Raw genomic sequence first — 15,588 nt, 5'->3', positions numbered from 1 at the left:
TATGGAAGATAAATGACTCCAGAGCCGAGGTCTAATCAACCTGAGTAACTGAAAACACCTGTGTTTTACAACATTTCAGTCACCTGACTTTACACTTAAATCACATGACTGATTGATGAATTGACATTTTAGGTGAAAACAAGTTAGCCAAAATGTTTGGGGACTAAAGAGTGGTGTGTAACAGCGGAGTCGTGCAACTTATTTCATTTTGATGGACTGAAACTGGCACAGGTCTTCACCTTACTGTGTGTGTTTACTCAGAGTTAGAAACTGTCACCCTCTTCATCTCCTGCAGTCTCTCTCTCTCTCTCTCTCTCTCTCTCTCTCTCTCTCTCTCTCTCTCTCTCTCTCTCTCTCTCTCTCTCTCTCTCTCTCTCTCTCTCTCTCTCAGTGGGTCCAGACTCAGAGCCGTTTCAGGAAATACCAACATCCCCTTTTTTTTTTTTTTTTTTTTTTTTTTTTTTTTTTTTTTTTCTTCGAAGGGAAGCTGACCGACATTCCTCTTGGCTCTATAAACAGAAAGCTGTATGATTGATACATGCATACAAACATATATACAAACACACACTCAAGTACGTATACACACATCATGGAGAATTCTTCATATACTTGGATCAGAATTGAGAAATAAACACACAAACACGCAGACATCAGATCGCTGTATTTTGAAAAACTCCTCCTGTTGATTTTCGGGAGGTAAAAGTGAGCAGCCAGGTGTTTCATACACTGAAACGGAGGAGGTCATAAATCTCCCTCCACAGGGGTGTATTTAGATTCCTCCGCGAAATACTCTGAGCTGAGTTCATTTAACCACTTAAAAAGAGGAGCTGCATGCCTGGATTGGTTGTGCTGTGGCTGGTAACCTGAAAACAGACAGACCCCACATGCATGATTAAAGCTGCACTAATCAAAAATGTTTTATTAACAATGGATCAAATCACCGCATGCAATGTGAAAGGGGTCGCTAATGGTGACAGACCTACAGATGACTATTACCCAACCCTGCAGTTCCCCTCAGCTGTACACGACCCTTTGGCATCCTTCAGCTCATTGTTTAGGTTTTATGGCCCGCAGCCTGAATGTTTGGGTTCACTCTCACCGCTCTCACCACTGTTATTTTCCACCTCTGTACACTACCTGCCCAGCACCCAGTGACAGACAAAAAGTTAGCAACTAACTCATGAACAGGCGAAGCATTTACCCAGATAGTAAAATAAATCTGGCCCATACTTGGGCCTCATGCTTGTTTTCTTCTGGCCCAGTATATGCCTGGTTCCACGGCTCGAATCTGGCCCATATACAACATGATTGTAAGACGCTACCTCCACATGTGGACCAATTCTGGCGAACACACAGAAAATCTTCCAGCTGTAAGTCAGTAGCGGAGGATAATAGCCAGACTCTGCCCAGATGTGGAAATATATGGGCCAGACGCGGGCCGAGGACCCAGGCATATATTTGGCCACAAGTGTCATTTTGCTATCAGGGTAAAGAGTCAGATTTTTCCTTCAGGAGGAAAAAAGAGTCAGTGTTGGACTCGAGGTGACCACTGTTACCTGCTATAACAATTTACTCAATATTTAAGTTGTTGGTTGTCCAGTCCCTTAATGATTAATCTGCCAGTCATTTGAGCACTTGTTATCTGCCTCACTTGGTCGGGTTGATGCATATTCAATATACTTGTGTCAGTAATTTCAGTGTTTGAACCTTTAGCATCTATGTGTCTGGCTGGTAAAAAATGGGAGGGTTAGGGTTAGAAAATGGGAGGAGGTACTTTCTGGGTTTCTTCAGCGAACTAATCAAATAGCACTTCAGTTATGTCGTACTGAGCTACAGTTTATGATGCCTTCTACATAAGAGAAAGTGCAGATCCTGAGGTTTTGCACCTGTATTTATACAACATGCTAAAAATGAGCTAAAATAAGATTCTTCATCCAGTGTGAGGGATGTTTTTGGAGTTCTGCACACAAAATGTAAAACTCATTATATTACCCTTAAACTAGTCTGCTTTCAGTAGCACTTCATCAGTCTGGTGCATTGCTCAATCAAACCTGAGCGTCTCTGCCTCCACTGTCTAGCAGCCGAGCGCCAACTCATCCCTTCTAATTGGTTTAACCTAGTTTTATGTGAGAGAAACCAGATTGATGTGTTGTGTTTTACATTTTTTCATTTTGAAGCCTTTTGTTTTCAGAATATTCATGTTTTCTCATAAGTTTCACTTTTCAACTCTATGTCAGTCTAAAAATCAATGCATATTACAGCACAGAAAAATCCTCCCTCCTGCAGCATCAAGAGACAGTGCTGTAACAAATGAAACTTCTTCCTCCACCGAAATGAGCCCATGTAGATTTATGTGCCTGGTTTGTTAAATTTCCTGAGGGTCTGAATCCTTCTGGAGAAGACGAAAAGATTCAGGATGGGAAGTCTCAGGATCCTGGTTCCTGGTATTAATCTCATGTAAAGCCGAGGCAGCAGTGAATGTATCGGTGGAAACACTGATTAACACATACATTAAAATGGTGGAAATCCTCTGTCAACACTACTTCAGCCTGAGAGGGTCATTCTTGATGGTTTATTGGCAGTCATGTGGTGGACACTTCAATAGTGTGTGTGTGTGTGTGAGTGAAGGAATTTCTCAATCCCAGCATACCAACACTGATCTTAGTGACGGTGTGTTTGTGTATTATGCTGTTAAGTGGAGCTGCTGAGCCCTGGAAGTGATACAGACTGACTGTCTTTGTTTACACTGACACACACATACATGCTGAGGACAGATTATATCAATTTCAACATGTTAGGAATGAAAAATGAATCACAGCCTACGTTCAGTCCGGGCATGTAGGAATTGAGAAATCCATTCCACTGCCATCGCTCTTCTGTGAATGGTCTGATGATTAATGTGATTTGGATGTTTTTGTCATTTTCTTGGGCCAATTCTGATGCAGCTGCCTCAGTACTACGATGATATTTTCTGTATCTGTGTAACAGGATTCAGCTCAGAGGTCCTTTTTGGATGAGGAAGCATTTTTCCAATAAGCAAATCTTTCAACTTTCACGTGAAATCTCACTACTGTGATTCTTGGACTGTTGAGACATGTAAAGAGACATGACCTGCTGTCGCTCATAGTCTAAAAAGTCTGGTTTCTTTTAACTGTAATGATCCTATAGTGATCATTTGAGTAAACTGTTGAGTAATGTGTATGTCTGGGAGGATCTAGCAGCAGGGAATCTCAGGATCAACCCTGTTGCCTCACAGCCATACACACATTAGCATTTGGAGCTGTAGTTAGTTAAGCTCCCTATTTAGCGTGATTGGCTGTGACAAGCTGTTGCGCGCCCGCTAGGCATTGAGTCAGAATGATTAACATGAGTTTTTGTGTAACCATTTGATGGACCGTGATCTGCAGGAGTTGACCAATTCAGTGTCAATTTTTAGAGCTTAATATGATTTATGCCGTGGCAAAACCTGATATAAAATAGGCACTTTTAATATACAGCATTTCCTCTTTTATTCAGCTTCAGTATTTGCTGGTAGTCATGACACATACTGTTCATGCTTTGCAGATGTGTTTAAAATCCATCATAAAGGTCCCATCACGAACATCTGTCAGCTCAGAAAATTGATGCTGTCATCACTAAGTGCTGTATATTGATTAATCTAAAGAATGCAAATCCATTATGTGAAAGGACAGGACAGTGTAGCAGTGTACCATATACTCAGTGGATCCATAGTACTTCCACAGTCTAATGTGTCTCTGTATGGGTGATAACCTCATGCACTTTAAAGGAATATTTCAACATTTTGGGAAATGCACTTGATCACTTTCTTGTAAAGTGTGAGATGAGAAGATTGATGTCACTTTCATGTCTATATGTGAACATTTAAATATGAAGTTCAAACCAACAGGCAGTTAGTTCAGCATAAAGCCACACACCAATAGTCCAGGATGTAACTCCCCGTAACAACACATCCTTTCTTTTTTTTTTTTTTTTTTACATTTCTGTTTATGTAGGAGCATATACTTTTTTCTCACAGCATTTTGTTACCATAACCATTTGATTTTTTTTTTTTTTTTAGATGTACTCCTACTACTGGTGTGGACATTAAACACTGATGTTTTAATCAAATTAAAGAAATTGAAAAAAAAAATCATGTTTCTCAAAAAAAATCTTTACAACTTTAAGCTGTTTTGTCATTTGGCTTTAAATTGGCTTAAACTGTCAAAGAACAGCTGAACAGAATCTGTCAGTAAATCTTGTATTTTTATTTTTATTTTTTTTGGGGGGGGGGCTTTTTGTGCCTTTATGATAGATCAGTGGAGACTGACAGGAAAGGGGGTAGAGAGAGGGGAATGACATGCAGGAAAGAGTGGGACCGATCGGGAGTCGAGCCGGTGACTGCCTGCTAAGAGCGTCTTGCGCTCACATGGTACGCGCCCTAACCACTCGGCTACCGGGCCGCCCCAGTAAATCTTGTATATTTGAGACCTGCTTCAGGTCCAGCAACAGCTCCATTTAAACATCTGTCTTAATATATCCAGCTAAACTAGCAAAATATTATAGTTGGTCTCCAGGTCCAGTAAATTAACCTGAATGACCTGACATTGTAGATTAGTCTTCAAACTTAAGTGCAGCCTTGTATGGAAATAAACTGTTAAAATAAAATAAAAAAGTCTGAGAAAATAAAACTCACAGGTTAAATAATCACAGGAAGTGATGTTACTGTCAAGTTAGTAGCCACATTATGCTAGCTGCTAGTCAGGAATAGCTAGCTCTTGCTCACTTGATAGCTAGCTACAAGTTGACATTGTTTAAACACCTAATACTTAATATTTCAGTACAAATGATCTCCTCTTAAAAGTATACACCAGAGTGTTGTGGCAAAATAAATAATAAATAAATTGGAATTTGTCAGTTAATAAAGGAATTCATTTTGAAACAATTACACAGAAGAGGGAGAAAGAAAAGAAGGAAGAGGAGAGAAAAGAGTGGAGGATAAGGTCATGGGGGGGAGTCTCTTGTTCCTCCCTCACTCCTCCCTCTTTATTTTCCTCCCTCCAGCCCTCCCTCTGCAGCATTACCAGTCGTGGTGACTGGGGGGAGAGGAGCGAGGCATGCAGCAGCCACTCAGTCATTTAGTCAATTGTTTTCCCTCTAGCTGACGACCGTAGGACTTGTGCTATACTTCTTCTTGAAGACAGGATTCTGTGGAAAAAGTCTTTTTCCTGTTTTAGAAGACACATAAAATCCTAATTCATTTGAGGAGGACATTCCTGTTTTTCTAACTTTCGTCCTATAATTTTGAGCTTCTTTTGTGATATGCTCAACCGGCTATAATCCAACTTTGGCTGCTGTTGTATGTGACTACTGGAGTGGTAGAAATTGGCTTGCTGTCCTGCATCTGCTGCTAAATTTTGGAGAAATTTCTGTCCAATATTTGACATTAGTGGAGCTCAGTTAGAGCTCAGGAGGGGGAGGAACCTCACAGGATGGTCTGACTTGGAAGAGAGACTGATCTTTTCTGTTTTTTGCATCTTCTCCGCTGCAAAGAGAGAGAAGTCATTGGTTTTCAGGAAGGAAAGGGAGACTGATGTGGAGGACAACCACAAGGTGTTGGATTTGAGGGTTTCATATTCCACTGACCAGGGGAAATCATCATTTATTTTGCAAAGAGTGAGAAGGACAGCTCTTTGTTTGTGCTTCACCTCAGTGTTACAGCATGGCTGGGATGTATGGATGCTTCAAGGGAAGGAAGTAAGTTTCACTCATAAAAAAAAAAAAAAAAAAAAAAAAAAAAAATGTGAACATTGCAAAACCTTGTATTGACATCACCTGACAACACAATATTGCTCATCCATGTTGCTTCATCAAACTATCCATTCATAACATGAACATCATCTCCAAACCTCTGTGTCAGAGGATGCGGGTGTGATTTGTCTCTTTAGAGGAACATGTCACTTTCAGTATGTAACAACATCTAATAGAGCCCACCGTAATACTTATAATACAACATATGGCATGAATTGTTAACAGTTAGACTCTGTGCTACTGGAACTACTTTTTTTCACAACTGGCTTCTGAAAAATCTTGTTGCCTTCAGATACTGACAGAAATAACAAATCTTTCTTGCACTGATTTTGATTTGCATGTTGGGTGTTTTCCCAGAGTTGTCAGTGTCTTTTGTTGCAGCAGTCCAATCAAACTTTTGTTTCTCTTTGTTTAGTGAGACAATTGATGGCTTGTAGTTGGCAGTAACAGTCAGCTGTATGACTCAGAGCTGATTGACTGAGGAGACTTATTTTACACTGGGAGTGACTGATTCTTCAGAAAATCTTGATAGTTTTTTTTTTTTTTTTTTTTTTTTTTTTCAGTCTTACACGGAGAATTAAGTGGATAAGCACAATTTCCTGTAAATTTCTCTGGCACAGGATCAAGCCATATTGTTGCTCAACTGATTGTTTCATACTTGATAGCTGTGGATTTATGAGACTTTCTCCCATTTAAATTTGAGTGGATGTTTTCTGCTCCTGCTGACGGAAGTCCTTAGTGATTTTAATGCTTTGAATTAGCTAAATATAGGACTCTGGGCTTGGCAGTGCAATTGGACTCACAGAGGGTTAGGATAATGAGTGCTCTTAGCTTTTTGACTTCAGTAAAGTATCGTTTTTTTGTACCGAAGCTGAATAGATGTGGTGTTGGATGCACTGATACCCCCATCCACTTTCTTTGTCTTTGTCCTTTCAGTGTCATGACATGGCAACAATACAAGCTTTTATGGCCCACTCAGCAGAGTTGACCAAGACAAACATTTTGTTTGTGTGTGTGTGTGTGTGTGTGTGTGTGTGTGTGTGTGTGTATGTGTTTGTGTGTTTGTGAGACACAGAGAAAGAAAGTGAATCAGAAGGAGAGGGGATGGGTTACAAGGCAGCTACACACACGTTAAAATAAAGAACCATGACTTTGTTATCCTGGAAAACCAAGATTAACTTCTCACCACAAACTGGGAATATGCAGAAACTGCTGATATAAAAGAGTTGCCCGAGACAAACTTAAGGCTGATGGTGCCTTAAAATTGAACTCATAAAGTCAGATATGCTTGATTTAAGTGATTTAAGTCCTAAAAAACACGGATGCTATATTTCCTCTTTATATTTTCAAAAATTGTGAATGATTTTCTTTCTTTGTTTATTTCAATTTCATGTTGAGAATTGACAAACAAATAACCAACGACAAATTTAACTTCAATGGTCAGTGATATTTTAATCAGACACAGTCATACATGACCACATTGTTCAAAAGAACCCTTCGCTTGAGCATGGTGAACACAAAACTGCTTTTACACTCTCTATCACGTAAAAATTTCAGACATGTTAGAAATTACTATTTGCCACACCCCCCACCCTCATTTTAAGACAGTAACTTCTGAGACAGGGGGCAGCAGGCCTGTAAAAAAAGAAAGGAAAAAAAACCCTTGGATTTCAAAGTAGCAATCAAAATCCCACATACTGTCTAAATTGCAATGATAAATTTATTTACGATGCTTCAGTGCTAGACCTTCATCAGGCAAATTACTGTATATAACAAGTGAAAACAAAATGTTCTTCAAAATCAAAACAAGGAAATGTAAATCTAATCCAGACTTTTAAAACCAGTCAGATGGAGACAGACTTGTCAGCCAACTTGCAGTTGCTGTTTATTTTACTAGCTCGCTGGCTAAAAACTCAAAGTCTGCTTTTGTGTCCTGCGTTAAATCAGGAACCCACTACTGACGAATTTTGAGAATGCAAACGGTGACTAAAGATGCAGAGTTTAGCGATAGCTACAAGTTTTTTATGCTTGAATATTTTGCTCCATAGAAAGCAGAGCAGACACAGTTTTTACCCTCAGTACTAGTGTTGATTTAGTTGTAAAAGTCAAGCAGGTTTAGATTCAACCAAACGCTGGTGAAGGACTCCTTAGTGTAAGTAGTGTAAGCTGAGGACAAGTGTGTGTTCGCACTTCCTCACAGGCCCCATCTTTCCCAATGTTTCCCTGGTCCAACAGTCATTATGTAACCAGAGTAGTTTGAGTTTGTTCAGCAGGAATGGTGATGCAGCTGTAAATGAATGTAGACCTTGCACAGTGACTGATGAGAGTGTTTGGTCAGTTTCTGTCTCGAGTCCATGTAAGGCTTGTTGCTAAGAGCACAGCCCCATTTCAGACAGGAGGGGACTGGAGATGGAGGAGAGAATGAGGCAGAGGAAGGAGAGCTGGAAGACGAGACAAACCCAAAACCCAAAAGAATGGCTTCTAAATTGTGACCAAACCACAGGGATTCAAGGGTTTTTGGAGCTATTTAGACAACAATGCTATTTTCAACAGCATTTTAAAATTTGAAGCTTGGTGTAATTCTTTTCCATAGTTCATTTAGATTCCTGTCCAGTTTAGGAATAAAGAAAAGGGCTAATGATCACAGTTGTTATTTTATGTGGGGGAACTTGGGCAAGATCATAGTTACATCTGCACCTAAAGTTCATCTGTTTGACAAAATAAAGACCAGAAGACACCCATACTTTTATCATTCCAGCACGTCCAGTGGTTTCAACAGCTAACAAGAATTTGAGGGATGACAAGATGTAGCAATGTTTATTTACAACAGATTTTCTCTAGATTGTGGGATTTTCTCTGAATTTTCTCTGACTACTTTATACCCTCATTGTGTCACAACACTTAGTAGTTATAAGACCCTGGCTGTAGCCAATTACTCACTGTTGTCTTACAGTGTTCCTGCTGGATTACTACTCTACTAGTCAGATTACTGCAGTCGGACATGCTGGACTAAGAAGCTAAGCTTTCTTTTCTTACTTATCTGGGAACTCTGAGTTAGTTTGCAACAGGACGTCTGATGTTTTGTTTCAGGCACTGTATCACTGTTGTTGCATGCAAACACACCACTCTCTGTCACAGCATGGAGTTTGTTTTGTTTCCTACTTTTCTTCCTTTAACTGCAGATTTATATAATCTATGTAGACTCAGCACATATTGGACTCAGGTCAAAACACATTTTATACCTGTAAAATTCCACAGGTTGTCATTTTACTGAACCTGGAGGACATGTAAGATATGATATTGACTACATTTTGTTTTTAAATCTTAGTACATCATATTGTCAGTATTCTCTGTAAAATATAAACTAAGGGCACTGCAATATTAACTGGCTATTCCTATCTGATTACTGAGGCAACTGTAGGCACTTTCACACTGTGATTCAAACAAGCACGGATATGCTGCATCATACTGTATGTTAAAGGTTGTTGTAGTTCACTGGCGCCTTATGATGCTTGATAGGATTAAATTATGACTGGAATTTCAAGGTTCATGCATTGGGGCAAAATAAGTTGGATTTTTAATGTTGGATGTTTCCCATATACAGGCAATTCAGAATATGTGCAGAGCATTGAGGTTGAAAGTACATTACTGCCCTGTCATCATAGCATATTTATTGACAGTATTTAGAAATGAAGAAGCTTGCTGGACATATCTTAGCCTGGAAACATGACACATGGAATTCCAATGAGAAACAATAACTAGCAGCGGTGACAGTGCTAATTGAAACGATAGAAGCTCTACAGGTAATGAGAAAAAACTAATCTGGCAGCACAGGTCGAAACACAGAAGTCCCCCTCAAACAAGTGACGTCAACATATTGAAAAGTTAATGTTTATGTGAAATTTCAGCTGATTGTCTGTCTCTCAAGTTAAAAGCATAGAGTTTCCTTTTGCTTCAGCACTGGATCTTTTTAGAGGAGCTATTTGTAAGTTTTGCTATTGCTGCATAGCCAATGTTAGCATTATCAGCTTCAGCCATTGTTGCGTTTAACTTCTTCAGGGCAGCCTGGACACTACAGTGACTCGGTATATGGGAAAGTGACAAGTCAGTCAGGCTGGACCAGGGCTAGCTGGTTAGCATGCTAACTTAAGTTCAAGAACAGAGATGAAAGGAACAGAAGCAAAACAAGAGGGTTGCTTTCCACTACTAGAGACAGCTCTTGGTGAGTAAACGAATGAAGCGTGATGCTGAACTCACAATGTTTGTTTTAGACTAGTAGCTGTTAATGCTAACTTTGGCTATGTAGCAAAGGCAAAACTTCCAAATTACTTCTTTAAATAAATTCAACTCGTACTGCATAGCACTGTTAATGTCTCAAATCAGTTTTTTATTTTAAGGCATAGGGAACTTAGAATGACAGTGGCATTTTTTAGAGTTCAGGACTGAAATTTTATGAATAATTTCCTTCTTAGTCACTGTCTCCTCCTGACCAAGCAGGCGTTGAATGGCTGAATGGGTCAAGAGGAAATACCACAGTTGTAAAGGCCGTGTTCCCAGTTAGGTATGTGTGCCTCATGATAATGAGACAGGAGGTAAAAGGAATGAAGGAACAACGGGGGCAGAGGGACTGAAGAAATGTTGCTGTGTAGTTGTGTTATCTGGCTACATTCTTCATATATTTCTCATATCCTTTTATGGCTTTTTGGTTCAAAGTGAGCTCCTTCAAGTAATGGAGATGGGTTAGACAATAACAAAAACTCATGGAAAAGCTTTTTAACAACAGAGAAAGATGTTTATCCTGGGAAGACGGTGCCTTTTTTATGTGCTGCTCCCCATTAATGTTTTATTAAATAACATGTCACAAGATAGCAGAAGGAAACAGCGAGAGTGGACCTTGTACAGTGTTCAATAGTGTATCACAGAATCAACCATATCCAGGAAGCGCTGCATGAAAATTACTGGCAAAGACTGATGCTCTGGTACGTTGGTCTGTTAAAGGACATTTTAGAGCTTTCACTTTCTTGGTGAGAGTTATATTAGAGGATTAATTCCACTGTCATGTCTCTATGCTAACTATGAACCTGGAACCAGCAGGCAGTAAGCTTAGGTTAGTATAAAGACTGAACTGATGAAAAAAATCAGTGGCCTGGTCCGGCCCGGAAATCATTTCAGCATCTAACTCCCTGTGAAACCACAACTTGTCATTTTTACATATCAGTGTTTGTATTAATGAAACAAACAAGATATTAATCAGTGAGCAATATAGGTGTTTTATTGGTAGTTTTTTTTTCCTCTGGACAGAGCCCAGTTAACTGTTTCCCTTTCACTGTTTGCTTCTATTCAAAATTACAATTTAAGTTTGAATGTGAAAAAAGACAAATCTTCTTCAAACTGTGATGACCTGATTGATTTGATTTACACTATAAGTGCAACAGACTGTTTCAAGTGGTTTCCTTTTGAGGTCCAGCTGCAGGTACTTGTAACATTCGCCATCAGCTTGACCTACTGCATGCACTATTGACCTATCAGTGAACTAAGCTGATAAATAAAGACTGAGGCTGACACTAGCAAAGCCCTGCTGATCAGATAATCATAACACCAAAGTGTAATATATTAGAAATTATTATTAGAAATATTTTAGCTTCTTAACCATAACTGGAAAAATTACCAACAAAGCTGCCTTACTCTACAACAACAACAAACCTGAGGACTCATCTAGCTTGCCACCCAAGAGAGGCAGCAACATCAACTGCTGGCACTGTTTTCTGAGATCTAATGACAAAAGTGGAGCCACATCATAAAATTTCCAGTCACAACACAATCTCAAGACACATAATGCAGTTGTATGACATCATGGAGGAAAATATATAGGCTACACTGAAGGGTAAGACTCTCTCAGGCCACTGATGGATGGTCATGCATTACGCTATATGGGTTGTGTTTAAATTAATTTGAACAAATTATGTGATAGTTCGAATTCACTCAAGCTTGATTTTTTTTTAAAGTATAGTAAATAGGCAGGATTCCCCCCATAAGTAATTTGCTGTCCTCTGTCAGTAGTCATTTGTCATTTTTAGAAAAATGAGTTTAAAGTTGTATTTATAACATTTTTCTGCTTGAACACTGACGTCAGAAAGCATGCACTTTATATAAACCAAAATAACAAATCAACTTCTAATGATAAATCCTTAGTTTTATGTAAAAAGTCCTGAAATGCATCTTGGTTATCCAGCAACTTTTTAGCTGTTCACAGGAAAGCTTTGGTCCATCTCTGATTAGATTAGATAATTATGCTACATTTAAAGAAAAGGGACTGGCTAATCAATATTTTGCTGTGTCAAAGCCAATGCCCTCAGTCTGATAATCTTTAATATGAAGGTTATAACAGGGGAGAGATCTCAAGAGATTGAAGATGAGATTCAGTCAATGCCATTAGCCTTAGCTTGAACCTAAAATATTATTTCCTCTATAACATATCTGGGTTATTCCAGCAGGTTCACTGAACATCAGATTGTTTTACACATAAGATAGTAGCGTGCCAAAAATGGTGAAATGCACACCTCCTCAAATTGCATTTGGTAGCCTCTGTACTTTATGCTGTGTACACATTTAGAAGTTGACATGCATGTTGCTCGTGTCTGTTTATACAACATGCCCATCTACAGCTATATCTGTACACAGTGGTTCATCTCGGTCAGCCAAGTTTATCATTTCAGCTGCCTGGAAGAAGCCTTCTCCTCCCTCCCTGTTCTTTCTTGATTCATTTCTGCATCTCCCTCTGTCTCTCTGTGGAAATTAAAGGCTTGTGGTTCGTCATAGACCCACTAACATCATATTACAGAGGCCAATTCATCTGCATTTCCTCTGTTCAGCCTCTCATCTGTTCCTGCTATGCAGGGGCTCAAGTTCAGGACTTGTTTTTGTGTCTCAAATACAGTATTGGGAATATCCTAGTCTAGTCCAGAGCATCTAAAACTGGTCTTTTTAGGTTTCCCATATGGATCCCACATTGTGATATGTTGATGGTGAAGTAAGAGACTAATAAAGTTTCCAGGTCAGTACATCCAATGTGCCAAAACACTGAAGTCTCACCATGATCATCACCTCAAACATCCCAATCTTTTCAGATCGTGTTGTTGTCAAGGCGTAATTTGCCAAAATGAAGAACACATGCATATCATCTAAAGCCGACTGTGATAGCCTGTGAGTGAGCAGCTCTACTCCAGGGGCTGGAATGTACGACAGAAAACAGAATTTCATTCATAAACAGTGGAAGCTCGTTCTGCTTCAACTGCTTTCACATGACTGAGGTTTAGCTTTGCTTTGTGTACAACCACACAGCTAAGGGGTTTGTTCTGTTCGAGCCCAATGGAAAATCGTTAGTGTGATTTAATCATGTTCTCTAAGGGAGAAGGCATTACAAGATTTTCTTGAACTTGATGCAGTTGTGGCCACCGACAATCTCCAGCCATAGGTGCTGGATTTCGTAGGTGTTTCACTGAGCAGTGTATGTCTCTTAAGAGCTGCTGCACATAGGACATTTGTCCTTTGCTAAGCTCTTAGCTGTCTCTGCTGTTGATTCTTTGTAAGTCTCTTACTTTGTCGTCCCTAATTGTTGGAGTAATGTAATCAGGTCCATATTAGTCCAGTTTAGTGCTGGTGGTACAAAAGGATTAGGACTGAAGTGGGGTGGATTTGTGTTGTAAAAGCTAGTCCAATAAGGGACCTACTACTGAATGCTGTTAGTAGATTGGATTTAGTTTTTGAAGTAAGGATCCATGCCATTGGAGGATATTCAGAGTTGTCGCAGTCAGACATCATGTCAGATACCTGCCCGTCGGTGTTGATAAGAGCCAGTTAGTCACCAACATAAGCCTGTGGTGCAACGAGTCTGGTAACACTGCTTTCATTCAGGGATTAAGGCTGGACTAGATTGGATTTGCTCTACGTCAGGACAGGAACCCCATGGACAAAGTTGTGTTTATTTCAACCTATCATTCTTAGCATTTATACTGTTTTCTCCCCTGCTAACCAGAGCTGTTTATAGACACTGGTGGTTTTCACTGTTTATACCTGGATCCTGTTCAGTCCAGTGATGATGGCTCTGTGTTGTCTGCATTTGGACTCTGTTCTGTCTACATCAGCTGGACAAGACTTAATTTACAGCAGATGGTGGCACTGAGGTGTGTGTGTGTGTGTGTGTGTGTGTGTGTGTGTGTGTGTGGGTGTGTGTGTGGGTGTGTGTGAGTGTGTGTGTGTGTGGGTGTGTGTGTGTGTGGGTGTGTGTTCAATTGTTTCTAAGCTTCATTTCAGCACAGATTTAAGGTCATGGACAAATATGGACATGTTTATCTTCACTGTGTGTGTGTCAGTGTGCGTGCTTACTGTATGTGGGTGTTAATGAGGTTATTTCACCTGTCTAATAAAGGCAGACCCCCTGCTGGTCTGAATACCTCTACTCGTTAATCCATTGTTACATAATGAGACTGATACACACATGCAAACACACAGAGACACGTTCTCTCTCATGCACACACACAAACTCGTCGGCTTCCAAATAAAGCTAATGATGTGCCTGAGAGTGTTTACGCTGCATGGAGTGCAACGCTGCACAAGGATTAGCATCTGAAATCAGATGAAGTTGATAAACAGGTGCCAGAAAACTGTCTTGGAACAATGTGAGATGGAAAATGAACATGATGTGAAAGTGGTCTGAAAGAAAACCATTGTCACGACTGTCAGGCAAAAACAAGTAATTAATGATCCAAGATGACTGCTGTGGTTTTGCATTTCATTGAATAACAAGTTCAGATCTATAAAATGATGTAACCTGCTCTTGTATATGAGAATTCAGAGTAAAGTGGGAGCTAACAGCTTGTTAAATGTTATGCTGTGCCTCTGAAATATAGTTTCACTGTTACAAGAAGTGGCTCGTCATAGATTTATAAGGTTCTTCACACCCTCACACACCCTTTACTGAGTCAGACTGTAATATTATGTTACAGTTCTTGTTTCAGTTTATCCAATATATTTGGTTAACACAGCTAAAATTCATAATGTCTATATGAGTGCTTCTATATGCTCGTTTATATTTATGAGGAGGATAGACTATTGGAAACACCAGGTGCAATGTAAATACCTGGATAGTACATCAATTTCAAGATATCACTTTTCCCATAATTGTGAAATAGCAAAGAGCTGATTTGGAACCAGCCTGATTGTTAACTGTATCAATAATGTATGATCCTGGTTCTGCCATCAATGATCCAGTCACACCTCTGCTGATTGTACGATAGTGCTGAAATATGATGCTGCAGTCTTTGTACAATAATTTCGTTTTTGCTGTCGGGTGGGTTGCACTTATCACAATATAATGTAGTCGAATAAACAACTATTTACTGCAGCCTCTGGTAGCATATACAGCAAATCCACAGATCCCTCACATAAATCAGTACCTGCACAAAGACTGGATTTCATGCAGGACTGTTGTATTTTTATATTGCACAAGTGTCCCCCATAAACTGGTATCTCATTGCATTTCTTTCCTTCACCTTTCAAATTTGCTACTAAGCTAATTTTAAAGTATAATCTCAAATTAACAATTTGCTCGATGTAAGTCAGATCGCAGCAGATGTTTTGTTTCAGTGTCCACTGATTGTGGTTTGACTTAATAGCATGTAAGATACAATGTTAATCATCTGTCATGTAAAAACCTGCTGAAGATTACATTGTAAATAACAAAAAAAAATTTGAACTGATTACAAAGGCTGAAATCATGAA

General features: G+C 39.4%; 1 protein-coding gene across 2 annotated transcripts in view; it reads left to right on the top strand.

Moving 5' to 3' along the window:
• Positions 1-15,588, top strand: part of LOC139605605 (capping protein-inhibiting regulator of actin dynamics) — a 49,546-nt gene that overhangs the window by 4,685 nt on the left and 29,273 nt on the right. Inside the window, exon 1 of one of the 2 annotated variants that reach the window (XM_071457221.1) lies at positions 5,069-5,754. The exons of the other annotated variant lie outside the window; for it this stretch is intronic. Coding sequence (XP_071313322.1) covers positions 5,720-5,754 — 35 coding nt within the window. The 5' untranslated portion in view covers positions 5,069-5,719. Of the gene's footprint in view, positions 1-5,068; positions 5,755-15,588 lie in introns of those variants that run through there. 2 annotated transcript variants of the gene reach the window in all.

This window comes from Trachinotus anak, unplaced genomic scaffold, assembly GCF_046630095.1.
Source record: "Trachinotus anak isolate AG129_WGS33_773 ecotype Australia unplaced genomic scaffold, CSIRO_AGI_Tana_v1 ptg000021l, whole genome shotgun sequence".
Classification (NCBI taxonomy): Eukaryota; Metazoa; Chordata; class Actinopteri; order Carangiformes; family Carangidae; genus Trachinotus; species Trachinotus anak.
The sequence above is the reverse complement of the archived record's forward strand: the minus strand, read 5'-3'. Positions and strand labels throughout refer to the sequence as shown.